At 41.2% G+C, this 27232-nt stretch overlaps 2 protein-coding genes across 8 annotated transcripts in view; one reads left to right on the forward strand and one right to left on the reverse strand.

The window, feature by feature from the left end:
• POMT2 (protein O-mannosyltransferase 2) overlaps positions 1-11498 on the reverse strand; it is a 47229-nt gene extending 35731 nt beyond the window's left edge. Inside the window, exons 1-7 of one of the 3 annotated variants that reach the window (XM_089522275.1) lie at positions 10067-10218; positions 9864-9948; positions 7828-7975; positions 6776-6880; positions 5068-5176; positions 2432-2540; positions 1132-1291 (exon numbers count right to left, since the gene is read on the reverse strand). In XM_089522275.1, coding sequence (XP_089378401.1) covers positions 1132-1291; positions 2432-2540; positions 5068-5176; positions 6776-6880 — 483 coding nt within the window. In that variant the 5' untranslated portion in view covers positions 7828-7975; positions 9864-9948; positions 10067-10218. Of the gene's footprint in view, positions 1-1131; positions 1292-2431; positions 2541-5067; positions 5177-6775; positions 6881-7827; positions 7976-9863; positions 9949-10066; positions 10219-11248 lie in introns of those variants that run through there. The other 2 variants (XM_089522272.1, XM_089522273.1) reach the window with 2 other exon arrangements.
• On the forward strand, positions 11281-26784 carry GSTZ1 (glutathione S-transferase zeta 1). 5 transcript variants are annotated; one of them, XM_089522276.1, is made up of 9 exons: positions 11281-12647; positions 13712-13763; positions 16040-16104; positions 18292-18372; positions 18754-18879; positions 20860-20935; positions 22009-22061; positions 24252-24301; positions 25485-26784. In XM_089522276.1, the coding sequence occupies exons 1-9, from the start codon at positions 12627-12629 to the stop codon at positions 25609-25611; spliced, it is 651 nt and encodes a 216-aa protein (XP_089378402.1). In that variant the 5' UTR covers positions 11281-12626; the 3' UTR covers positions 25612-26784. The 5 variants fall into 5 exon arrangements, with proteins under 5 accessions (XP_089378402.1, XP_089378405.1, XP_089378403.1 ...); XM_089522277.1 differs by lacking the exon at positions 11281-12647 and adding an exon at positions 12692-13155; XM_089522279.1 differs by lacking the exon at positions 13712-13763 and having other exon boundaries at positions 12522-12647.
• The last annotated feature ends 448 nt before the right edge of the window (positions 26785-27232 follow it).

Consider the following 27232-nt stretch of genomic DNA (forward strand, 5'->3'; position numbering starts at 1 on the left):
AAAGCCATGTTTATCAAATATAAAAGGAACAGAACAGTAAGTGGAAGAAATTTGATTTTGAAAGCTGAGAAGTCAGCCACTGAAGAACAATAGCACGACTAAGACTAGCTCAAAGAAACAGCATTATGGCTGGTTACAAACCCTTTTTCCTTGTTAACGAGGTAGAGATTTAAGAATATTTACTACCAAGGGCAGCATGCATTGTATTGATGTCCCCTAAATACTGGACAGAAAAAAAAAATACAAGCTCCTTCTTAAAGTCAACAGCCACTCAGACAAGTTACTTTACTGCAGGGGGGGGGGGGAATCTCCTTTGTGACAAAATGAATTGTGGTTTTCTTCATTTCAAAAAAACAGTTCAACCTACAGAGATTACAAAATTCTTCAGACACAGCTGTAGACTAGTAAATATCAGTGATGCATTGTGCCAAAATCTGTAGCCTACCAACTATATTGCTATATAACTGTACATAATTACTACAACTGCAGGTTATGTGACATTAGCTATAACAGAGCAAACAACTCTTAACCAGTAGCACACATTACCTGTTTAATTTTAGGTAATTCATGCAGGCAATGTTATTTATTTGTTTGTTTGATACCCTTATTCCTCCCAGCAAAGGGCTCAAAGCATCTTACAAAAATGTAAAACAAAGTTCAGCTAAAATCATTTATAAATGTTTTTGAAAAACAACAGGCAACTCTCTTTAAAAAGGTCATAGTTAAAACATGTTTAAAACATCATTAAATAAAATTAGATTAGATAAAATTAGATAAAGTACAGCACACCACATTCAAAAAACCCTTCTGTCTCAAAGTTTAAGCAGCGAAGAAATGATTAATTTATTTTAAAAAAATTAAAAAATATGGCTGTGCAGACCAGAATAAAATGAAAATAAAATTGACCTGGAACATCAGTTTCCATCAGTGAACCTCAACACCCTTTAATATGCACTGCAGATGGAAACTGTATACAATCAGACAAGCAACTCTTGATACACACATTAAAACTGTTCTCTGCCACAGTCACCAGTGGGCTTTAATATAATAACCACTAGCTGAAGCAGCTGGAATATTTTTGTGATCTTTTCTTTCCAGAAACACTTAAAAACAAGAGTGTTAGGCACTCACCAATGACAGACTGAGATCTCCCAGCAACTCCCAAAGATCACACACAGTGTTCAGTCCAACAAAGAGGACTACAAAAAGGCCAACAAATTTCACCCCCATTGCACCAGCAAGGTTTATTCCAGTCAAACACAGCCAAAACCACCAGAGGGCAGAAAAGGGCCTGCAAAACATAAAAAGGTGCCCTAGTAAATTCATCAATTTTTGAACAGAGTTGCATCAAACAAATGTAAGGCATGATGCATTCTATACCTAAAATATCACTGAAGAAAACACAGAACACTCTGGGTAACAGACTACAATTCACGTAAAGACCAAGTTATTAACAATCCCATTAGGACATACTCAAGAACATGTGCAAACCTTAAAGCAAAGGAGGACTATCAGTGGCTTAAAAGGAAAAAAAGTGAGGTCTAGAAGAGCCCTTCTACAAGGTTGTCCTCCAGATGTTTGGATGGAAAATCTAGTGGGAGACTTTTTACACTTGACCAAAAGGCCCATGTATTATGTTACATCAGAGAGCAGAGAGGATCACAGCCTTTTGTAACTTTCAATAGTCTCACATATGCACTTTAATGACAACACTGGAGTAGGATAAGCAGCTGTACTACAACACCAAGACTTTCAACTGCACTAAAGATGAGTTAATAACTCAAACAGTAGTGGCTCAAACTCTCTAGCTGGCTGAAGCAAGAATGGAAGTGTTGTTGTGGTCTTTGCAGCTGCCCGAGCCTCATCCTGTAAATCTCTAAGTTGTGTCAGCTCTGCGTAAAGAAGTACCAACTGCTTCTAGTGGCCAGTGCTTCTTTAAACAGAGGGTGGAAGGACAGAAGTTACAGCAAGGAAAAGGAAGGCCTATGAAAATAAATGGGGGCAATCCAGTGACAAGGTGAAGTATGAGGGCTCTGCAATGGTGGCCCTCTTTGTAGAGGGAATAGCACAATTTAACTGATCTTGGTATCTTGGCCAGAGGCAGCTGCTTTGCCATGCCTTAATGTCTAGGATTGGCTAGCCTTCATATATTTAAATAATGCTTGTTTGAAGAGTTCATGTGCTCTATTGCCTGTTTTACTTGCCCTTTTGGCATCTGTTTCACGTGCTGCCAATTATATGTATTCAACTGGTTTTAATGACAGATTTTAATGCTTTCTTAGTAGATTTTAATGCTTTCTTAGTTGTTTTATTATACTAGTTGCCTTGAGGGTTCTTACTGGCAAACAAAAAAAGAAATGAAATTTTTCTTCCTTCACAGGAGTCAAGAGCCATATATTCAAACCGTAAGAGTCAACTGCTGCTACCTTACCTGTTTGCACAGGAATTGTATTTGACCATACTGAATACAGCTCCCATGAGGAAGAACATCAGAATGGGGTCAAGAAGAATGTATTGAGAGAGCGTGATGAACCCTGTGTCTGAAAAATAAGAGAAACCCATGTGAGCTGCTGTTCTAGAAACTGCCAACTCTTGACTTTCAGCACTTACCAAGCATAATCCTAATGAAGAGTGGAAATAAGAATACTTCAACATGCTTTAGTTCACAAGGTTAAACATTATAGTGCTTCCTAAAGGCAATTCTTAATAACGAAAACTTTTTGAGTATGTGGGAATAAATTTGCATCAGAACTGAACATTCAGAGTCTACTGTGAATCTAAAGAGCGAGGTGCATGTCACGTTCCACTTAGCCAAAGTAAATTCTCACAATGAAGCTTCAATTATTCCCAAAATAAGACCCTGCTTATATCAATGATTTTTAGGAGGCTGCCTATGCATAAAATGCCAGAGGTGAATGCATTTCCTTACTAACTGAACTCTCATGTAAAACAAAATGTGCAGTTTCAGGAATTATATACAGTGCAATGCCTTTCTAAAAAGATAAGCATTTTATGAGTTCCATTCTGAAAATTAAACTTAACAGCACCTACAATGCTCTCACTTCAACTCCCTCATACTCACACACATTTTATTTTCCTTGTCAGAGATACTATTCACCAATAAGAGAAACTGTTTCCTAGATATATAATTTGATACGTTCAGTTCCTCCTTGTTGTCCTGCCTAATATCTGGGTTATTTTGCCACTTCCTATCACTGCTTCAATTTAAGACCTGCTCCTTCCTTTCTTAAAGCCCCCATTTCTAAAATAAAAAAAAAAAATGCTTTCCTCATCTTTTCTGTTGTCATCTCTCCAAATAATTTAGACTGCCTCTGCTTAAAAAGAAAGTCTTCTTAAAAACACTTTGCTTCCTTACCACTACAATGTACACATGACAAACAAAAAAAGAACATGGCCTTTGGTTCCAGCTAGGTTGTCTATGAATTGGAAAGAGAAAACCCACACTATACCTCCTTTACTTTTCTCATGTTTGCAGTACTCTCAATGTTCCTTATAGCTTACTATTTAGTTAGCAAAAATATTATAATAACCATGAATAATATATTATCTGGGCAAAGTGTAAAAAAAATACAAAAATACAAGCTTCACAAAATCACAGGCCCGTTCCACACGGGCCTTTGCACTGCCCCCGTCACGTGCTAGGGGTTTGCCGAGGACCTAGAGTCCATACCAGCCTCACCCCTAGCACGTGATGGGGACGTAAAAATGGCGGCGCCCTATACACACGGACGCGGCCATTTTTACGTGCCGGACGCTTAGCGTCCGCACATCCCCCTTGCCTTGCGACGTCACGAGTGCGCCATTTGCGCACTCGTGCATCGCAAGTGCGATGCGAAAAGAAGCCGCTTTTTGCGGCTTCTTTTTCCGCCGCCGGAAAGCCTCCCCATTTGGAGGCTGCAGCTTCCTGGCGGCGGAAATGGAGGTGGCGGCAGACCACCCGTTCTGGGCGGTCTGTAACATGCCTTAATCTGTCACTTCTTTGTCATTTGGAGGTGACCCTTGGCTCTCAAAGGCTACTCCAGCAAAACACAAGTTCTGCAAGGTTCTACCAAATAGGTTAGATTTTAAACACACCCTTGACAGAAGAATGTGTGTCCTTCTGTTCCTTGATAGAAGAATAGTGAGAGTCATTAAATTAAATTACAGCTTGGGTACCAGGTGATGACTTGGCCAGCACTTATGAATACAGCAACAGTACAGAAGAGATGTGATGTGCATCACTGGAGGGATCCCCTATACTGATGAAATCATGGACCATCAAGGTGTTCAGGTTACCAAAATACAAAGCAAACATAAAATTAAAAAGAAAACATCAAAATACGAAAAGCCCAAAGTCCAAAAAAGTACTAAAATGTGTTTTTTAAGCTGAGCAGCTTGGAAAAATAGAAAAGTTCTCCATCTGTTGCCATATTCCTGAAGTGAGTTGATACCACTGAAAAGTTTGAAAAACAAAAGTACAACGGCAACAGACTTGTCCAAGAACTCTAAGTGAAGCCAAGTCTGACCAAGGATCTGAACCCATGTTAAGATACTAAGCCATACATTCAATGAAACAAATAAGAGTCTTACATGACTGAAAAGCCTATGAGCAACTATGGTGCAGAACAGATTGCCCAAAAAGGGCGGCCTTCCGGCACTTTGATTTCCGCCGAAGGGAAGCCTCAGCTGCCAAACCATGAGGCTTCCCGCCAGCGGAAAAAGAACCCGCAAAAAGCAGGCTCTTTTTGCGTTGCACTTGCAATACCCAAGTGCGCAAATGGCACACTGATTATGTCACAAGCGCAACGCGACGTGTGGACGCTATGCATCGGCCACGTCGTAATGGCAGCGCCCGTATATACTGGATGCTGCCATTTTGACACCGCCAGTACGTACTAGGGTTAGGGAGCGTCTGCATGGTGCACGCTCCCTAACCCTAGTAACGCCACCACCATGCCACATTTTGCCCATCTGTACCGGGCCTAACTTTCCTTCAACCCCAGTTCCTTCATAGATCTTTATTTCTCTTTGAAATAAAAAGAGTTGCTACATGAAAAAGTTGCTTACCGAAGATCAGAAAGGCAGCTGTGAGCATTGCTGCCTGCAATGATTTAGATAGCTCCCAAACCGTGAGGTAACAGAAGGGAATCAGGCATGAACCAAGGAATGCACAGAACTGATGAAGAAAGAAGAAAAAAAACACTTTTCACAAGGCAATGACAATGCACATGTCCTATATAATCTTCTTAAACTGTACTATTTCACAGTCACAACACTACATTACATTAGTAAAAAATACTCAAATAATAATAATAATAATAATTATTAATTCTATTTATTTCTATCCTGCCTTCCTCCCAGTACAGGGACTCAAGGCGGCTCAAACCAATCCATTGAGTGTTTCTGTGTAAAGGACAAAAAAGCTGTTACTTTCACAAATCAAATAAAATTGACAGAAGTCATAAATCTGATTCATCTCACCTCTGCCCCATCTTAACTTCTATAGAAAGCATTTTCTGCTAACTCAACAGAAAGAAACCCAAGCGTGCAGATGTAGTTGTTCCATAACCCAATTGACAAAATTCAGTACACTAAAAATGAATGGAGTCCCACCTATATTCTTTCACCATGATCTCAAGACATTTACATAATGACTTGGGAACATTTGTTCCCCAACTTTTATGACTCCAAGTTCATTTACACCTCTCTGTGAGGTCTTTTTCCTTCCTTCCCTTATCTTTCCTGGCCCTTCTGACACTGAACTTGTTTCCTCTTTTTTTTTCCTTTTCCCAACATAGTCTGCTGATGTACCAGTAAGTAATTCATCTGTTTACAGGTCCGAACTATGGTGGTAATGCCTTGAAGGGCAGAGAAAAGAGACATCACTTGCTAGTAGAGTTACGTCCCATTGGGAAACAGGTTCCCTATTCACTGCAAGGCTGATTATAGTTAGCAGTTTAATCAGTCATAGAACAACTGCAAAAGCAGTATTTCTAATAGCTTTTTCAACCCCTACCATCTTTAAGATTTTTATTAGAAGTGTTCATTTTAATATCCTTCAAATGATTTAAGATACATCTTTAGAGGGGTAGTAGGCTTACAGTATATCCTGTAAGTATATCCCATTAACACTCCTCCATGGATAATTTAAAGATGTTCCATTTATAGATAGGTTGTGTATATGTGGTGGCCAAGTAGGCTAGCACATTATCTACTCAAGTGTCATCTTTATTCAAGCTGCAGGGAGCATTACCTGGGCCCCTTTCTGACCAACATGAGCAACTGTCCTATGTCAAAAAAAACCTCTTTTTCTTTCTGAGCAGTTCTAATCATTCTTTGTCTCAGAAGGTGGCCCTCTTTGCATTCGAGGCTGCCAATTTCAGGAAAATGTGGTGCAAGTCTGCATAATTTGCACAGTTGTACTCTGGGTCACTGTTACCTTAATATCATTTCAATGGGTTTTGATGGTAATTGTATCATACTATTTTTATTTGAACTGTTTCATCATTTGTGGTCTGCAGACTAATTCAATAAATCATTAATTCATTCAGTATATCCTATGATCAAAACATGTAGAGTACTTAAAATCTTTCCAACTTGGATCTAGGATTTCCATCCCTTATCAGCACAGTTCTAAAGCAGAATTCTGCTAACAACACTCCCACTGCCAGATAGTACAGGGAATAAGGGAGAGATTTTTACAAGTTCTAAATCTATCCCCATGTTCTTCTCCAGATATGAATTCTGGCTCTTTACATACGTCTATTTATCTTACCCCTCTCATTCCTATGTAGTTATGGTGTTCATATTTGTCCCCTGGCTTCTGGAAAGGAAATGTTCCATCATAGCCACTAAGGTAGCCAGCAAGTCCTATCAACATCTAAAGAGATAAGAGATCCAACTTTAATGAACCAGAATGCCAGAAATTAATCAGGTCAAACAATGTGCTAACAAACTGTAAAGATGCAACATTTAAATTTAGGACTGAAATTTGCTGTTTCAATATATTCATAAAACACAATCATCAATGCATTCTGTTAATTATTTTCTTTAATGGGCTTGTTGCCCAACTCTTGAGCTTTTCCAGAGTACCTTCCATGAAAATGTTTTAGAAGCTGTAGTTATACAAAAGCAACAAACAGAACAAATGCATTCCTGCTCTATGGCACAAAAACCAGCTGTACTGTTACAAGTGTTCATGTTCAAGTATCCTGATTTCTCTCCCAGGTTCACTTCCCATCTTCCTGAAATGGGGGGGGGGGGGGGAAGAGACTATCTGGGGTAGTGGTACTGGCAGAAAACAGGAAATAGAAGGTAAGAGATCATGGCAAGGAACCACTGTGCAGATAGCAACACTGGGTGTTTATTTATGCCATTTATATTCCACACCAAAAGCATCATGTTCTCATGAGAGCTAACACAAATGCAATTAAAACAAAACAAAACACAACCCAATAATTAAAACTGCAAAAACATAGAGAAGCCTGGAATAAGCTTATACAGGTAAGAAAATAAAAATACAAATATCAAAAGGATTCTTAAAGTTTTAGAAAAACAATTATTTTCCCACATGGTTCTTACATAATGATAAACAGTGTAGGGTAGTTGTTTGAGAGTTGGACTGTGACTCTGAAGACCAAGATTCAAATTCCCACTCAGCCATGGAAATTCATTGCATGGCCTTTGTCAAGTCACACTCTTTCAGCTTCAGAGGAAGGCAAAGGCAAGCTCCTTTTGAACAAATCTTGCCAAGAAAACCCCACTGTAAGGTCGCCTTGGGGTCCCATAAGTCAGAAACAATTTGAAAACACACAACAATAAACGTACATAGCAAAATTCTGGGAACAGGGAACTCTCTTTTCAGGAGACCACAACAATAGCAAAAAGGCACCACAAAACAGGCTCTTCCCTAGTCATCCCTTCCACATATCCGGGGGAAATGGCACTTGAAGATCTCAGAGAACAGGAGCTTGCTCTAGGAGAAGGCAGTTAAACAGACATATGGCCCTAAGTTGTGTAGGATTTGGAAAGATTATTACTGGAAACCCCCATGATTTCCAGATGTAAAACTAGACACTATCACATAGTCCACAAGAGTCCCAAACTGCAAATATTCGCAGAGATGGACTGCAGGTCCAATTTGAGTTTAAGTAAACTCAAAAGTGGAGGGCAGGGGAGGGAGGGAGGCAGCATTTGCCTCAAATCATAACTGTTTACAGGACTGTTTCTGCATTAATGCACCCACTTTGAATAACTGATCCATTTTTAAGGCAAGATAACTAGAAGAGGAGATATGTATTCCAGCATTTAAAATAAGAAATCCATTGTTAATCCAACATAAGTAATGAATTCACCTGCTGGCAAAAGTGTAAACTGATTTAATACCAGGCAAGTATCTTTGGGGGAAAGATTCAGAGGCTAAACAGACCAGTCAAAAGGGCCAGCGTCGAGGTGGAGTGGGGCAAGGCAACTGCATGCTGCACTCCCTGACTCTGCTCTCAAGCCACCATCATGCCACCTGTCTGACCAGATGGTGGGCAGCGTTGCAGTGCTCTAGCAGTGCGGTAACTAGACGCCACACGCCAAAAGGAATGCTGAAAAGTGCTGCTGCAGTGGCAAAACTGCACTTTTTCCGAGATCAGGGCTGCAGCATGCAGTTGCCACAGTCCTGATCCAGTGCTCAAAGGTGCAGGATGACGCCGCCCCTTTAGGGCTGTCTGTCTACACCTTCTGTGCTACATCTGATAGGATTCCATTTCCAATGATCCCAATCTTATCTCTGATGACAGGGGATCTCTAAGAAGGGTTTCTAGATTATTTAAAATCTTGGAAATTTATTCCAGTAAAAAAGTGATTCTTTTGGTACCCAGAACAATCACACTACCTAGCACCAATCAGCAAACCAGTTGGGCCATTTGCACAAACTGCAGTTTCAAAGATTGTGCCAAGTACAACACATTGTAGCAATCTGAGCAAGCTGCCACAGAGCAATAGTAAATGTAACTAGCCTATCACTGCAACTGGGGCATATACAGAATAATGTTAAAATAAACAAAAGACAAGATGATTAAACTGAGGACATTGTAATTTGGATAAGTAATTTGCTATGTTTACAAAGGACAGTTCCAACATTTGCTTTTGGCTACAGCTACCAGAAATGAAACTTCTATTTTTAAAGGCAATACACTTGTCCCTCCAAATTTCTTGGTTAGGGCACAGGACTCTCGTGAATGTGGAAAAACCACAAAACACTATGTTTTTACCTGAGAGAACACCTCTCTAGAAATCTCTAGGTCCTCCAGTGCAACTCTGTGGTCAACATATCAGACACTGACCATAGACTTGCGCTACAGGAGCTACAAATGCCTAGTCCTCTCTAGGAACCTCTAGGTCCTTCAGTACAACTTTTGGTTAAATTTGACCAGAGAGTTGTGCTGGAGGACTTAGATATTGCTAGAGAGAACATATTAATAAAGTCCGTGAATAATTAAATCTGCAGAAGTCAAACTACAAACATGGAAGGATGAATATATAACGCTGGTTATCAGAGAGCAGACAACAAAAATGGGAAATAGCTATCAGCACTATCATACTCTCCTTATAACTTCTCATAGGTATCTGACCAGCTAGAATAAGAACAGCAGTAGGTCAGACGATCTTTCCTCTGGAGTGTTATGTTAAAGCAAAAGCTGAAAGCAACAGCATTCAGAAACACCTTTAAAATCACCAGTCATTGCGATGGAACGTCATGGGAATGTCCATGTTACCTAATGTAGGTGGAACTGTATCAGGATGAGAGTGATTTGTAGTGAAGTAAATTTACTGGTTCCTGCATTGTTCAAAAATTGATGATAGCAGTTTACCTTCCCGAAAGGTGGATGTACATCAAAGAAAAAGGTCCGGTTAATGTAGTAGCTTCCCATCTTTCCAAAATGTGTTTCATCCCAACTAAAAAGGAAAGGGGGAAAAATAAGGTTATTTATCCTTTAGCTTCAGGTTCGTTGAAAACCTTTATCACTTGCACACAGAGTTCAAAACTGCCAAGCAGAAGCATTCTTTACTTAACTATAACGCCATGCCTTCAGGACTGAGACTGCCTAGATGTTGTTTCATTTAGCCCAGTCTTCCTCAGCACTTCAGCAAACTCACAGGAGTGCCACGAAACACTTTAATTTTCACCTGGCCTTAAAATGAAGCCAGGGAGGCATGGTGATGGCAGGGTCACGTGCTCCAAAGAAGAAGGCTCTCTGAGGCAGTGTGTTCCACTGTCAAACAGCTCGTCCTAATGTCCAGGTGGAATCTCTTCTCCTGGAGCTTGCTTCCACTGCTCTGTAGCCTATTCTCTGGAGCAGCAGAAAGCAAGCTTGCTCCCTCTTCAATGTGACACCCCTTCAAACATTTAAAGAGGGCTCTCCTATCACCTCTTAGCCTTCTCTCCTCCAGGCTTGGCATACCCAGCTCCCTAAGGGCTTTATCACAAGGGAGGGGCAGTCAGGATCAAGAAAGCATTTCCCCACAAACACCGGGATTAGAGACGATTTATCCCGGGAGTAACCAGGGAGTAACCAGCAACAAATCCTTTAGGAAATGAAACTAGAAAGCCCACTACAGGTCGCTTTTGCTGATGTGAACCTATGCAGAGTGAAGGCTGGCACAGACTGCTGGATAAAGATGGAGCTCGCAGCCAGATGCCGTGGCCCCAGTCCGTGGCCCTGACGCCGGCCGAAATAGGAGCGGGAAAGAGCTGCTCCTTCCTATTTGGGGAGGCTTGAAGCCACCGGCGCCTGGCTGGCCCATGTCTGGCCACGTCTCAAGGCCATGCCCCCAGCTGCCGGTCTGTCCCAGCCCTTCGCCAGTCATTCCTAGAGACGCCAAGGCTTGGGAAAAGAGCGGGAGAAACCCAGTTTCTTCTGGAAAAGGGGGAAGGTTGTATGACTGGGTTTCTTGGAAGGAGGCCCAGAGGCCTCAGAGGGTGCCCCGTCAGGGGAGGCTTAGGGCTTTCTCCCAGGGGATTAAACGGTTATTTCCCTGGCAAAGGCCTGAGATCGTGGCGAAGATTTTCAGACGGAGCCATAATTGGAAAGGAATGAGAACCATGCCCTCAGGGAGGACTTAGCGGCGGCTCTCAGCCCAGAGGCGGGCCTGGCGCCTCAGGAAACGGGTATTCGAATGCCTTATTCAACGTAACCGCCATTCCCTGCAGGTCGCCCCGCCCCCGTCTCCATGGCAACCACGCCCTGCCCCCTACCAGATGTGCGGAGGCTCCCGCAGGCGGTAGAAGCGAGTGGCGAAGCTGAGGAGCGTGACTAAGGCAAGCGGGCTCCAGAACCAGCCCCGGCGCCGCGGGGCGGAGGGAGGAGCCGCCGCCGCCGCTGCTGCTATCGCCGCTCCACTCGCCAGCCTCAGCGCCCTCCGTTGTCTCAGGCCCAGCACGGCCAGGCCGGCCTTGTTCGCCACTGCCACAGGCATCCGCGCCCGGAAGTCCCGCCTTCCCCGCCTCTCTTCGCTTCCGTTTCTGGGCGCGATGCACCACGGGAAGTGAAGTCCTTCGGAAGGGCCCAAGAGCACGTGACCCAGACTTTGTGAGGGAGAAACAGGGTTCCTCACAGAATCATAGAGACCACAAGGGCTATGCAGTCCCACCCCATTCTGCCATGCAGGAACTCACAGTCAAAGCATCCCCTGTGACAGATGTCCACCCAGCCTCTGCTTAAGGACCTCCAAGGAAGGAGACGCCACTAAACTCCAAGGGAGTGTTGTCGAACAGCCCTTACTCTCAGGAAGTTCCCCCTAATTGAGGAGGAATCTCTTCTCCTGTAACTGCCATCCATTGCTCTGTATCCTATTCTCTGGAGCAGCAGAAAACAAGCTTGCTCCCTCCTCAATATGACATCCTTTCAAGTATCTAAACAGGGCTCTCCTATCACCCCTCAACCTTCTCTTGCCCAGAACTGGACACAGTATTCCAGGTGGGGCCTGACCAAAGCAGAATATAGTGGCACTATTACTTTCCTTGGTCTAGACACTACACTTCTATTGATGCAGCCTAGAATCGCATTGGCCTTGTTAGCTGCTGCATCACACTGTTGACTCATGTTCAACTTGTGGTCTCCTTGGGCTCCCAGATCCCTTCCACACGGATAAGTCTCTCGTTCATCCAGGTGTCCCCCACCCTATTTCTATTTTTCCCTCCCCATTTTCCGCCCATTTTATTTATATGCCCCTTTTTCCTCCCCTACAGGACCCAAAGTGGGCAGACTGGGAGACAAAGCTTATAAATAAATGAATAAATAAATAAATGTGCGTTGACAGTTTTGATTGTTTGGATTTGATTAATATCATCTCCGGGAATCCTTAGGGTCCTCCAGAGAGATTCAGAAGAAAGGGCCTGGCAGTCCTCTCCACAAACTGGAGTATTTCTGCAGTTTTGGACCCTGGAGAAAAAAAAGGAAGCGAAACTACAATTCCCAGAATTCCAACGACCTCCCAGGAAGGCATCCAATCATGAACGACCTGCTTCATTAGCACGCCCTTTCAGAGTAAGAAACATAAAACAGGTGTGTGTGAAAAGGACTCAGCTTTACCCTTCAGAGGGACAGAAGCGCTACAAAGGGAGAGTGCGGAAGATGTGTGCCGCGATAGCCAAGGTAACAGCAACAACAAAGATGCTGGGAAAGAGCTTTCTAGTCTAGAGGCTGCATTCACACTGGAGAAATAGCCCGGTTTGGCACCGCTTTAGCTGCCCTGGCTCAAGGCTATGGAATTCTGGGAGTTGGCGTTTGTTGTGGGCCCAGAGCAGAGCATGAACATTCCTGTGGCACCACATTATAGATGACAGGAGCATAGACATTGTTTCCCTGTTGTTCCATAAACATGTGTGTTTGTGCACAATAAACACAATAAAGACAGCTGTAGCCTTTTCTGTCTGATATCTGAGACTTAAAATATGTACAAGGAATGAGAGACCTGGATAGTTCTCTTTCTGTCTTTTGCAATCTGAAAGCTAAAGGGTGGGATTATGAAACTCCTTTGATTGGCTGCAAGAGGAATTCCTCCCTTCCTCCCACTCTGCCATCCCCACTTTTGCAGTGCACTCTGAGTTGGCTTTCATTCTGAACATTACTGCAGATAGAAAGCATGGAGACTTCTACAAAGGTGAGAGAAAAACAGGTATATAGTGACTGGCAAGCTTGCTTAATGTCGCTGGATTACTGATTGTCCTTCCCACTGTACATGACACTTCTTTGGAGCAGTAGCTACAGTACTTAGAACAGGCTTTTCTCTGAGTCACCTTCTGTCCCTGAAAGTTTTGAAAGCAATCTACTGATATCTGTGGGAGATATAGCTGGGGCGAGGGGAGGGAGCAATGGCAGAAAATTACAGGGTTTTACATTGTAAATAGCACCCTTCCCCAAACTGGTGTCATTTTATTTATTGGACTACAACTCACACCATTCTTAGCAAATTTGGCCATTGCTGGATGGGAATGGGTTGGGAGTTGTAGTGTATCTGAAGAGCACCAGGTTGGGGAATGCTGATAACAGGAATACTTGGGGCCAAATGGTGCCATTTTGAGCGGAACAAGGATGAAAAGCTGCCATTTTTACTTTTAATAAAAATGATTTGCATTTAATACAACATTGTACTTGTATTTTAGTGACTCTAATGTAATTCCAACTTTAATATTTTCCTCTTTTTTTCATCCTTGTAGCCAGTTCTTTATACTTATTTTAGAAGCTCCTGCTCCTGGAGGGTACGAATTGGTAAGGATAATTGCTGAATCCTTTCGCTGTCCAGTTCAGTGTTGTTTAGATGTTGTTACTGAAGTGCAGTGACAGATTAAATCACAGAGCAGCAACATCAACCGTTTCTGGAAACTGATACTGCAATCTTATATATACGTCTACCCAGTGGGGGCTTTCTCCCAAGCAAGTGGTATATTGTCTAGGAATGTAGCACGAGATGTCCTATTCTTTACCTTGGTGAACACGAAGAAGGAGCAGAGTTTGTCATTTGATGAAGAAAGCTTTAGCTAGGATCAATCCATATATAACAAAATTGAAATATGCAACCTACCTGCAGATTATCATTGCAATAGCTACCCTTCATTTCTTTATGGTATATTATGCCTTTTCCCCAGTCCTGAATCTCAAGGTGGCTTTAAAAAATTAAAACATACAGATGTTAACATGTAATCAAACTATCAATAGATTTTAAAGTGTGCCCATTTGAAAACAACTTGCACCACCTTTTTCAATGCAAGCAAACCATTTGGAGGCTGCTGTTGGTTCTGCTCATATATGCAGTGTGTATACCTATCATACTCATTTCTACCAGAATGAACTAATGGTCTTTCAGATGTTGTTGAACTGCAACTTCCATCATCCATTGCTATTGGCCACATTATTTGGTGTTGGTGGAAGTTAAGTACAACATATGGAGGATCACAGATTACCTGTCCCTAATTTACACACAAAATGGCAAAAATGTTTGGGATACAGCCCATAGTTACTTCTGTATTGTATTACATACATTCTAGTAATTTTGAAATCTTTCTGTAATCTGAAGATGTTTGTGTGGCTGCTTCTTTATTTGGCTGTTTCTCTTTATATCCCAGGGCTGAGATTAATTGGAAACATACTTTCTAGATGTGAGAAAGGTCTAGTCCAGCTGTTTGCAGTTACTGCACTTTTAAAATATCCACACTAGAACACATAATATGCAAAGGATTCTGGACCTCTTTGGTTTAAGAGTGCTGTCAGCTAAACATTTACCCTGATATAATCTAGCAATGCAAACAAAGGTAGCCTTGGCTAGTAGGGGAATCTAAATCCCAGAGCCAGTGAATATTCCTAGCATTGGATGAGTCCCTTTGGATTACAGGGCATTAAAGACTGGTGTTGGTTGTTGGTCCAGCGATTTAGTTTTCAGGGGGGGAGAGTCTTGCAGTGGAGAGGAAAAAGGCTACACTTTTGGGGAAGAGCCATGGCTCAGTTACAGATGACATGATTATATGCATAAGGTCTTAAATTCAATTTGTAGTACCACTAGCTACAGGTGAAGCCCTGAAGAGCCACTATCTGTCAATATAGACAATACAGAGTAAGACTAAGCAGTGTTGCGATTTAGTATAAGACAGTTCTTGAAGTCTAAGGCTTTCATGGACGACATCATAGTTTTTGTGGGTTTTTCAGGCTATGTGGCCATGTTCTAGAAGAGTTTATTCCTGATGTTTCACCAGCATCTGTGGCTTGCATCTTCAGAGAATACTGGCATGGAAGAGAGTTGGGTGTGTGTGTGTGTGTGTTTGTGTATACATACCCACAAACTGTGTGATCCTGGGTGGGGAAGAGTGATTTCCATGTTAATCTGTGTATTGTTCTGTTGTAGATGGCAGGGCCTCAGGGTGGGAGGATATGCAAAGAAGATTTGCATGCAGCCACCCCTTTTCATGCCGGAAAGGGGTCGTAGCAACCTCACGCCATGGCCCAAATTTGGCCTCTCAGGGGCACAAAAAGGAGCTGCAAAAAGTTACTCCTTTTTGTGCCCTCAAAAGGGCATCATAGCCATGGTGGCGCAGCTATGTGGTGCCCTTGAGCGCTATGTCATCTGGACACAGCACCAGAGGGGCGTCATGACGCTGCACATCATGTGGAGGGGCACGCAGCATCATGGCACCTTTGGGGTGAAGTCAAGGGCATGTGTCATGTGGACCCGATGCCCTGAGTCTGTCCCCAGGCTGGCCTTTCAGGCCGGCCTGTATAGAGCCTCAGTCAGTTGGTAGGCCCTGTTTTTGCTTTGTTTTGTTCAGAAACAGTGGTTTTTATTTCTGTTTGATCTTACATAATTCTCAAATCAATATTTTTAAAAAAATTCTCATGATGTTATCCTTTAGGTGTCTGTTTTTCTGTTGTGCAGTTATAACTTATTCCTTTACTGGAAGATTACTGCAAAATAGTGTTTGCGGGTTTTTTTAAGGGGGAAAGTTATAAATAGGTAAATATTGAAATAGATAACTGTGTCCCTTTTCTGTTAATAGCACTGGCTCTGAAGGGTATTGCCTATGATTCAGCTCCTGTAAATCTTGTGAATGGAGGGCAGCAGGTAAGGAGAGCGCTGCAGTAAGTCTGTACAGGGAGAAGGTAAGAGGAAGCCATGTGATACCTGGGCTTATGTGAATTAGAAGCCACTGCAAGTATTTTGCAGCTCTATCTGCAGACACCTTAATGGAGAAGAGGATTTAGATTTTCTATAATGATGATGGCTTTTGAAATAGCACCTCTTTTTGTTGTTGCTAACTGCCCTTAAGTTGACCTTGACTGAAAGTATCCTGTGTCCTTTAAAGCCTTGAGTTCTTAAAAGAGTATGAAAATTAATTGTATCCTGTGTTTATTTTTGTATAAAAAATAAAGGAAGTACTAGGTAAAAGAAACTAGCAGCATTTTTAAGAACCCAGACAGAATTGCTTTCACACTCTAGAGACAAGTTAACAGCATAGAAAATGTGGGAGGCCTCTACAACAGCTAACAGATGCTAAAATGAGTATGCTTTGATGTGATGATTAGAATCTTCTGTATCATAAGTCATTCTGACCTGCCCCCCTGTGATGTAACTGCATTTATACCTGAAGATAAACAGATCATCTCGTCCTAAAGATATCACTATACTGCTCTGTATATATGTGCCTTCAATTTATGGTGCCTGTCAACTTATGGTGATTGCATGAATTGTAGGGGTTTCTTAGGCAAGAAACACTCAACTGTGGTTTGCTGTTGGCTTCTTCTGAAAGATAGCCTTTTGTACCCTGGTATTCCTTTCTGGTTTCCCATCCAAGTACTAACTAGGCCCGATGTTGTTTAGCTTCCAAGATCAGACAGAATTTGATGCCTTACCCTACTAAAATAAACAAATTAGTCTTAAAGATGTTGCTATACACCTTTTCCCCAATCACCTCCCTTTTTATATTAAAATTAATAGATAGAATTTTCAGTAGAATGCCTTTTAACACTAGTTGCAGAAATTTAATACTGGGAGAGGGCTTTTGGCTTCATACTCTCTTTCAGGCTTTCCATGGCTATCTAGTTGACCATGGTGGGAAACAGGATGCTGGAACAGAGAGGCGTGATCCAACAGACCTTTATTTATGAGTACAAATCAGGCTTCTGTAGAGATACTGCTTCTGTAGTTACTATAGAGAACAGGACCCGGAACACTGGATGCAAGCTGCAGGAAAAAAGATTCCACCTCAACATTAGGAGGAAATTCCTGACAGTAAGGGCTGTTCAACAGTGGAACAAACTCCCTCTGAGAGTGGTGGCATCCCCCTCCTTGGTAGTCTTTAAACAGAGACTGGATGGCCATCTGCCGGGTATGCTTTGATTGAGAATTCCTGCATGGCAGGGAGTTAGACTGGGTGGTCCTTGTGGTCTCTTCCAACTCTCTGATTCTATGATTCTGTGGCTGAGGTGGGAATAGTGGGGCCCTCATGATCTTGTTAGACTACGGTTCTCGGCATTTCCAATTATTGGCTAAGGTGACTAGGACGAGACACTAGAGTCCACTATTTACAAGGCCTCACAATCCTCACCCGTGCTCTATTCCCGGTCAGCATGCTTTCATTGGATGGAGGCAAAACCAATGCTTCCACACTATTTCTAAACAGCTGTGAATGAGTCTTCTCTGGCTCTAACCTTAAAGCATACTGAGAATCTGCACAGTTCTTTACCTTTTTTAAAAGACAAAAAGCCCAACTATCTGCAACCCTTCATCCATGCACCTAAGAGAGTAAACTGGTGAAGCCAAAGGACAAGTACCTTGGCGAAGAACCTGAGCCCCAAATGCCAAATCAAATAGTTGCCCACTGATCCAGAGAGACTGAAAATGAATGCCTAGTGTATTGTGACTGTGTTGTTGTAATTTTACTCTGGAGGTCTCGTCTGTTGAGCAAAAGGAACCATGGAATTGCTACATGTTGAACATAGAACAAAAGGATGTGGTATTCATTTGTGAGCCGTGTCTCACAGGAGAATAATATTCTAGAATTGTATGCCATATCCTGTGGAGAAAGAAGAAGAAATTTCTTATTAGTGGAACTTACAATAGGAGGGTGCAGTTTGTGACCATGATGGTATGTGGGGTGTTACCCATCTATATGGATGGGATAATTTGAGTATCAGCCTGTATACCCTTGAGCGCCTAGCTTTAAGGGCTTTTACTTCAAAGTGAAAACTTTACTTTTCTAATTGTCAATACAAGAGCCAAAGTGTCTTAGGAACTGTCCTGTCTCCATAGCTGTCTCCAGAATTCCAAGCAGTAAATCCAATGAAGCAAGTCCCTGCTCTCAAAATTGATGGCATCACCCTGTCACAGTCGGTGAGTAAACAGTTTCTATTAAACATTTACTTAGTTTTGCTATTCAGACTAAGGACTTTGCACTCAGTATTAAATAGCCCATTTGAATACCAGGCTTCAGATCTATTGATACGGAAACGATCCAAAGTGGAAGGAACAGTACGTTGTTTGAAAAATCTAATGCAACCTAAAGGTGTTGCCAGCTAAATAAGATCCCACCACATTAATTGGTGGGCATGGGGTTCATTGTTTACACAATGCATAGAATCACTACTAAAGACATTTGTTCTGGATTCATTCAAGACAAGTAGATCCAGTTTCCTTGACCTGCATCAGAGGACTGCCTTCCTTCTTTATATGCTTACAAGGATCATTCTTTTTAAAGAGTTTCTTCTTTTTCAGCTGGCCATAATAGAGTACCTGGAGGAGACAAGGCCAAATCCTAGGATTCTACCTCAGGATCCAAAGAAGAGAGCTCAGGTCCGGATGATCTCGGATCACATTGTTACTGGGATTCAACCCTTGCAGGTAATTGTCCTGTTGCCAATGCTACCTGTCTTTCATTTAACAGTTTTGGATCAGAGTCCAGTAACTCTGGCTGCAAATGGCTTCAGGAAGATGGAGGTAATTCTTGAACAGTGCAGGTTGTGTTGGCAGTAATTCCTGTTTTCCTCCTACTGCTGCTCAGTACCCCTGCTTCCAGAGTCCTAAAGCTTCAGGTACAAGTAATATAGAGCATTGGGCAAAATGCAAGAAAGAAGTTTTTGTTGATTCATTCTAATCAAACCCATTCTCTCTTCTGCAGTTTTGGTACATTGGCCCAGCTGCCTAAGGCTATGGTCACTTGCTGCTGCTGAGAGCAAATCACAAAGAAATTATGAACAAAATAGAAGAGCTTGGGATGTTAAAAATGTTTTGTTAATCCTACTGAGCTCCCAAAATTAACTTGTTAGCATTAATAGTGAAAATATTTAGTATGTTACACTATTTATTCCATTCATATTACTTCCTTTAAAAAATTATAGGTAGCTGCACACCAGAGTTCTTGTTCCATACAAATCCTTTCTAGGTTTTAAATGGTTCTTTATCTGGTCAGTAATAAGGGCAGAAAAATAATCTTGGCCCCATACAGACAGGCCAAAATAAAGCTGCTTCGAATCATTTTGGAGGTATGCTGTTTTAATGATGCATGCATCCTAAGAGGCCACACCAAAGCCACACTCCAGTCCTAAGGAGTGCAGCATAGCTTTGGCGCAGCTTCCGGCCTCTTAGGATGCATACATCATTAAAACAGCATACCTCCAAACTGACTGGAAACAGCTTTATTTTAGCCTGTCTGTATAGGCCCGAAGTTAACAAATTAACTGTTTGTTACGCCAAAAAACCCAAAAAGTATGTCTCTTTCATTGAAAGCAAACTGTGAAGCCCTTTCTCCTTGTCATTAAAAAAATAGTTATCATAGCATGTTATTCTTAACATTTTATTATTAATCTCTGAAAAATAGTGCATTAGCGAAACTGGTGTGGATTAGGCCAGGCCAAGGGACAACAGTACCTAATTGTGGCACCACAAATGACAAATATTTTCACAGCATTAACAGTGATGCAATTTTGCTACTAGTGCTCACAGCATATTTACTCATCTTTGAAGGTTTTGTAGCACTTCAAAATTCCATTTGATCAAAGAGAGCAATGGAACGATAGGAAAAAGGATATGCAAGGGCCAAGTCCAATTCACAAAAACATTGCTTTTTGTCCCCAAGCCCCCTCCCATCTTGTGATCACACGGTATTTTCTAAATTTATTTATTTATTAAAATATTTATATTGCACCCTTTATCTGAAGATCTCAGGGCAAATTAAAATAAAATCAAGTTAAACAATAAATCATTACAAATGTTTAAAAAGATTAAAATATATTAAATAATCTTTCAATTTAAAAACAGACCATTTTAAAAAGAGAAAACACAAATAGTAGTATGATTTCTTTATTTCAAACATTTTAACCTTATTCTTTACCCAAAAATGTTCCCAAAGCATGTTATGTAAGATCAGTACAAACATGATAGCTGTTGTCCACAGGTTTGCAAATCCTTATACAGTCCAGAATGGTACAGGAATAAAATGCACAAAAGGGCACATGAATGAAAACGAAAGAGGAAAACAATCACTTCCGTGTATCAGATCTTAAAAGTTATAGAATGGCCAACTGCTGGGGAAAAGGTTCAGGAAAAGATGTCACCCAATAGAACCAGTCTCACAGATGTGTTTCATAGGGCCTGTACAGACAGGCCAAAATAAAGCTGCTTCAGGTCACTTTGGAGGTATGCTGTTTAAATGACTTTGGACTGGAGCGTGGCTTTGGCATGGCTTCTGGCCTCTTAGGATGCATGCATCATTTAAACAGCATACCTCCAAAGTGACCCGAAGCAGCTTTATTTTGGCCTGTCTGATGGGGCCATACTTGCAAACAGTCTAACTAACCAGTAGTCTGTTCCAACACTTCTCAGAATCTGAGTGTCCTACAGCAAATGGGAGAAAAGAAGCTAGAGTGGGCACAGCGCTGTATTTCTTCTGGCTTTGAAGGTGAGTGCCTGGATGACATTTTCAGATGGATTTAAGTAATCAGCTAATTGAGCAGAAACTTTTTATGTCTTTTTTGTCTTATATTGTACTGGGAGTTGGATAAAAGGCTAGGCTGCATAAAATACTGTAGTTCAAGAAATCTCTAGAGACTAAAACAGGGAGATTCCTAACAGCCCTTTCTCCAGAGCAACAACCAGTGGAAACTGATCTCTGATATGTCTTAAAAGAGTATTGTTGGGTATTTAAAAAAACCAAAAAAAACCCTACAATGAACATTTAAAATGTGCCAAAACCGAGAACAAACACTAGTTTCTTGCAGTCAGGAAGAATGGCTTTCTCTGAAAGCCCATTGTTGAAGAACAGTGAGAAGAGGGAGTTATTTTCTTTACTTCATGCTTTTTGGTTTTGCATCAGCATCTGGTTGATCACTATGGGACATAGGGTGGTACACGGGCCTATTCAGTACAGCTGTTCTTATATTGTTATCTTGCCTGCATTATACATTTTGCAACCATGCACACCTCTTTGAGACCTGGTGTTCCTGTTTTTTTGCTTTACAAAACATACTCAAAATTTTGTAGGATTATTTTACATTTTCTTATCCCTATATAATAAGTGGAGAAAGCACAGACCCTCTTTTTGGACCTCCTGGACCTCCTTCCTTTAATTCTGCATCTTTCCAAAGTTTGTTTTTGGTTGTTGGTTTTTGTTTGTTTGTTTTTGGTCCCCTTTTGCTACAAAAGGCAGTGGTTTTCCTCCCCGTAAAATGCTAAATACCAAAAGTGACATCAAGGGTGCAGTCTGTTAAAAAGAAGCACCTGTGTCCTTGCCTACCTCTGCTCTGTAAGGATACCCCGGGGGGGGGGGGGGACCTTATCTGAGAATATATCCATTAAAGCCCTTGAACCACATGCTCTCAGCATCAGCGGAAGGCAATGGCAAACTTCTTCTGAATAAATCTTGCCAAGAAAACCCCATCATAGAGTAACCATAAGCCAGAAATTACTTGATGGCATGTAGCAATTGAAAGAAAGTAGTTGGTTTACAACTGTTACCACTTTCTTTTCCTGCAGCTTTGGAGCAGATTCTAAAGAAAACAGCTGGACAGTACTGTGTTGGGAATGAGGTAAAGTAAATAAGGCTTCCAATTAGGAAGAAAAATAAAAAACCCAGTAAGATATGATGAATCAGAGTGCCAACAAAGAGCTTTTCAGTTTTCAAAGAGTCGGCACAGGAGTGAATCTCATACCAGTGTATTTTCATCAATGCAGTGCTCTGGTGTATGACAGTCCATGGGCTAAATGCTACATTTTATTTGAAGAACTTTCTAATGCTCCTCTGCATCACCCTAAAATCAGTTCCAAAAGAAAGTCCAGCTCTCCAGAGCTGGTTTGAGAGGCTATATGGAGTAGGGATGGTTGTTTCTCCCTCCCATTTCCACTGAAGTCCATTGTTGGATCCTATTTGAAATCAAAGACATTTATATACTAATAAGATGTACTTATTTCTTTCAGTTCACTGTAAGTATTCTAGTTGTTGCTATTTGTGTTGTTATATGCCATCAACTCAGCACTGATTTAGGATGACCCTTTTCCTGGACAAGATTTATGCAGAGAAGATTGCTATTGCTTTCCTCTAAGGCTGAGGGAATATAATAATAATAATAAAAAAATTTATTTATATACCGCCCTTCCAAAGATCAGGGCGGTGAACAACATAATAAAACAATACAATAACATGAAAATACATCCCATCAATTACATCAATATAAAAACAAAAAACCCCGTTAGCCAATCTTCTTGCCAGCAGGGCCTTCAGTCGGGGAATGCAGCATGGAATAAGAAGGTTTTTAACTCCCTTCTGAATTGAGCCAGGGAGGGGGCCGAGCAGAGCTCTGTGGGCAGCGTGTTCCATAGGGCCGGGGCGGCGATGGAATATGTCTTCCTCGTAGTAGAGGTAAGCCTAGCCCCTGGAACCCTAAGTAATTGCTGCCCAGAAGTTCTGAGGGTGCGGGGCGGAATGTACGGGGAGAGGCGGTCCTTCAGGTATCCTGGGCCCAAGCCATTTAGGGCTTTATAGGTAATCACCAACACCTTATACTGTGCCCGGAAGCGAATAGGCAGCCAATGCAGGTCTTTTAGCACAGGTGTAATGTGGCTGACCCTGGAGGTACCAGTGATCAGCCTGGCTGCCGTATTCTGTATCATATGACTTGCCCAAGATCATCCAATAGGTTTCCATGGCTAAGCACAGCTTTGAACTGGCCTCTTACAATCTCAGTCGAACACTCAAGCATTACACCACACTGCTGAAGTATCTATAACCAAAGTCTATATTTCTCATTAAAGTAAATGTTTGCTCCAATTCAGTCACCCTCTTGCAAAAATGAATACAATGAATAGTGACATTACTCAAACCATTCTCCCTTAGTCTTTCTTCTCTTTTCATCTCGCACCCACATTTTCCAGACATTTCAGGAACTTTTAAATACATCTGCAATTAATTATATTGTCTATTAGATACAACAAAATTAAACAGTATCACCACCTGCTGACAATACTGTTTTAAAGGACAGTACTGAATGCTGCTGGGTCTTATTGCCTTGATAAAAACTTTCATCTACCCTTGAGATTAGACTCATACAAATATTTAAATAGACTTTGCTGAGGAAGTCAGCTAACTGTGAAGGATTGCAGTCCATTTGAAGGCATTTTGTATTTTTTATCTTTGGATTTTTGCATTTTTTCAACAGCATTTTGCTTTTATTCCTTGAGCTGCCATATTCCTCTCATCTACTCTTTTTCATTACTAGTACATAGAAATATTAAAAACACTGAGTGTTTTGCCTTCCATAGGACAGATGGTAAAAGTTAGAAAGACTTATCCAAGGATATTTAATTGATCTTTGAGCAGAGATTTCAACCATATTTTTAAAAATTCATCATTATCATTTAATATTTCCATTTCCATTTCCATTTTGGAGCCAAGCCCTCCCTCCAGTCCATCTGCCTTGGTCCAGGCCTCGGAGGTAGAGAGGAACTGCTGGACCTCTTACCCTTTCCCGTCACCACTCCCTTCTCCTTCTGTGTCATGTCTTTTTAGATTGTAAGCCTGAGGGCAGGGAACCGTCTAACTAAAAAGATTGCATGTACAGCGCTGTGTAAATTTACAGCGCTTCATAAATAAAGGTTAATAATAATAATAATAATAATAATAATAATATTTCTAAAACAGCAAAGTTCTGTTATCCCCTTGATCTTAAAAATAAGTATTTGGAACCTCAATTGTATTGACAGTTATTTATGCTTATCTGTAGGTGACTATGGCTGATTTGTGCTTGGTCCCCCAAGTGTTCAATGCTGAGAGGTAAGTAAAACTGAGCTCTGCAAACTGTTTGACCCAACAGCTCAACTGGTATGATCCAAGGCAGTCCAGCAGATAGATACCCTTGTAGAATGTTATAATCTAGTGTAGGAGCAGACAATTTGGAGATTGTATAAGTACTCTTGAATCTGGATTTGGTTTCTACAATCTCTCTCCTGAATGGCCCTTGTGGTCTCTTCCAACTCTATGATTCCATGATTCTCCCCCCCCCTCCCCCAACAAAAAAATTACAAAAAGGGTAATGTTCTCCTTGGTGCTTGGGAGACAGGCACATGTAAGTATAAACATCCTTCTCTCACCTGAACAAATATAGGCCAGAGTTTGGGTGGCATACTCTTTATTCTTCACCTTGACATCACCTGAGCACTTTGGTCAGGGAACAATAGTATGCCCCTAATACTATATATTATTTTTAGACCTAGTACTGCCATTCACAGCAGTTCTGTGGAGGAGTCTGCAAATTTGAGATTGCTCATTTCTCTCCTACCCTCTCATGTACAATGTGACTCTCCTCCTAGTATGCCCTTCTATCCTTGTAGAGTTGATAACCATATCAGTCTAGTTGTTTCCATTTTGCCAGGTTCATATTGTGATCATTTTACAGTCTTTTTTCCAAGTCCATCTTTTTAAGTGTATCATTTTCTATGCCAATTGGTTCCTCCTCCTGCTATTTCCCAAAGATTTCAGATAAATCTCTCATGAAGAATCATCACTTTATGGCCATTTGATACTCCTCCGCCCATGGTCTTTTTTTCTTTTTCTTTCTTCTTACTCTTAACTGTGTTTCTTTAGATAGACTGTATCATACCATTCAGCATACCCTTGGTGATAAATAAATCTCCAAGCCAAGATTGTAGCTTAAGTGCCTGGTTTTAAAGGGCTGTCTTTGACCTGGAAAAACATACATTCATACCATCAATGGTTACTTGTCATGATTACTTTATGGTACCTTAAAATCAAGGATAGCATATTTGTGACTATCAGTTTTTGGCAATCCACACAAAAGACACCTTTTACCAAATTTTATTTTGGATGAAATTGGTTTATGCCTCTTTATAAGAACTATTTTTATTGGGTTATGTCTGCAGACTAGATGTTCATTCTCATAATTTGCTGTATTAATTATCACGGACTCCAAGTCTAACTCTTTAATTTTTTTTAACAGATATAAAGTGGATCTTACTCCATATCCCACAATAAGACAAATCAACAAAGCTCTACTTGAATTAGAATCATTCCAGACAAGTCACCCATCTCGGCAGCCAGATACCCCTCCAGAACTAAAAGCCTAAAGTTGCTGTCTTTTATTATAGGGTAGTTTCAGCAAAGTTTGACCAGAAAGAGACTCACCCTGTAGAATATGTTTGGAATGCTTTATCAACAGCTTCTAAAGAGTGAAGATGAGGGAGGGAGATGCAAGGAAAAAGCATATTATCATGTTTGAAAATTGCCATCATGAAACAAATTTTAAAAGTTTTGAGTATACTGTGCTGTTGATCACAAATTGTTTTTTTGTTGTTGTTGTTTAATGCTGGCAGTTTAAAAAAACCTATGCAGCTTGTCTTTTACTGCTTAACCAGTTTTCTGTTGTCCAATCAGTGATACCGTGCCTATTTCATATTTATTCTGACAACAGAAGCTCTCCCAAATCTTGTTGTACAATGTCTACCAGTGAACCAGCCCAAACCAGCACTAGCGCAAATGTACTAAAGTTGTGAGAGAGACATTTTTAGTAGTAGCATGAACTGGAAACAGAAAAGATTTTTCTCTTGTTGGGCAAAATTTTGGAGGATTGATATCATCTCAGCAGATGATTAATCCATCATCGGGATAATAAGGGATATTACCAGTGTTCAACAAAAATGAAACTGATTCTCCATCACAGTCCCCTATTTTCACAACAATTCATCCTATTGCTGGATTCTGCTCCTATTTTGGAGCATAGCTACAAAAAGTTAAAACTCATTGGAATTGGCACTTTGAGGGAAGACCTGGTAGTCTCAGATTATAATTAAATTTAGCATCCCAAACTCTCTCTTATAGGATCTGGTTTTCTTGGCAAGATTTGTTCGGAGGAGGTTTGCAATTGCGTTGTTTTGAAGCTGAATGCATGTCACTAGCCCAAGATCAGCTAGTAGGTTTCATGGCTGAACTAGGAATCAAACCCTGTTCTCTAGAGTCATAGTGCAACACTGAAACCACTATGCCATTTGCACTCTCCCATTTGCCTCCATCTTAGTTTATGCTTAAAGAACTGTTGCTTTGCACAGTAAATGTTGCTGCCTACCAATCAGACCTCTCACATGGTAAGACGCATAATAGTGGAGGCATCCATGGGAAGAAAGTGGTTAAAGAAGCCTCAACCAACTACTCTTTAACCACTTTCTTCCCATGGATCCCTCCATTATTATGCATTGGCATTGCTGCTTCTGCTGCTACTTTGCTTTACGGAGAGAATACAAAAGGGATGGACAGCTCAAAGTCTCCGTATAACAAACTAGCAACAGAAGCAGCAATGCAATAACATGGCAGGAATGATACATTATCTGTACTTCACTTCCCTGAGGGAAGCAAGCACACATTTTTTAGAACAAAAGGACTAGGGAGAAACAGAACATGACCAAGAAAAAAAGGACAGACAGACATTGAAGAAAGATTTACTTTAAGGTTTTCCTAGTATGTCAAATATCACATGCCCAACCTTGATCCCCTTAACTTTGTAAAGTTATACTTTGCAGAGTATTGACCATTCATTTTCAAGTGGCTTTCCCCTTAATTAAAGCTGTAAGCTAGAAACTGAACAACTGAGAAGCTACCAATCTAGGACTGGATGTTGTGCTTTATCATATGCCATGATCTTATCCCTGGGATGGCCTAGGCATCACAGAGAAGGGAGCAATATTGAGAATGCAA

This window comes from Sceloporus occidentalis, unplaced genomic scaffold (genome assembly GCF_023333645.1).
Source record: "Sceloporus occidentalis isolate IW3139 unplaced genomic scaffold, rSceOcc1.0.p SCAF_4, whole genome shotgun sequence".
Lineage (NCBI taxonomy): Eukaryota > Metazoa > Chordata > Lepidosauria > Squamata > Phrynosomatidae > Sceloporus > Sceloporus occidentalis.

Bases quoted from the DNA above. Each gene is read 5' to 3' on its own strand.
- GSTZ1 (XM_089522276.1), top strand. From the start codon at position 12,627: ATGTGTGCCGCGATAGCCAAG. The intron at 18,373-18,753 runs GTGAGTAAACAG...CTTCTTTTTCAG, and splicing joins GCATCACCCTGTCACAGTCG to CTGGCCATAATAGAGTACCT. The intron at 24,302-25,484 runs GTAAGTAAAACT...TTTTTTTAACAG, and splicing joins CAAGTGTTCAATGCTGAGAG to ATATAAAGTGGATCTTACTC.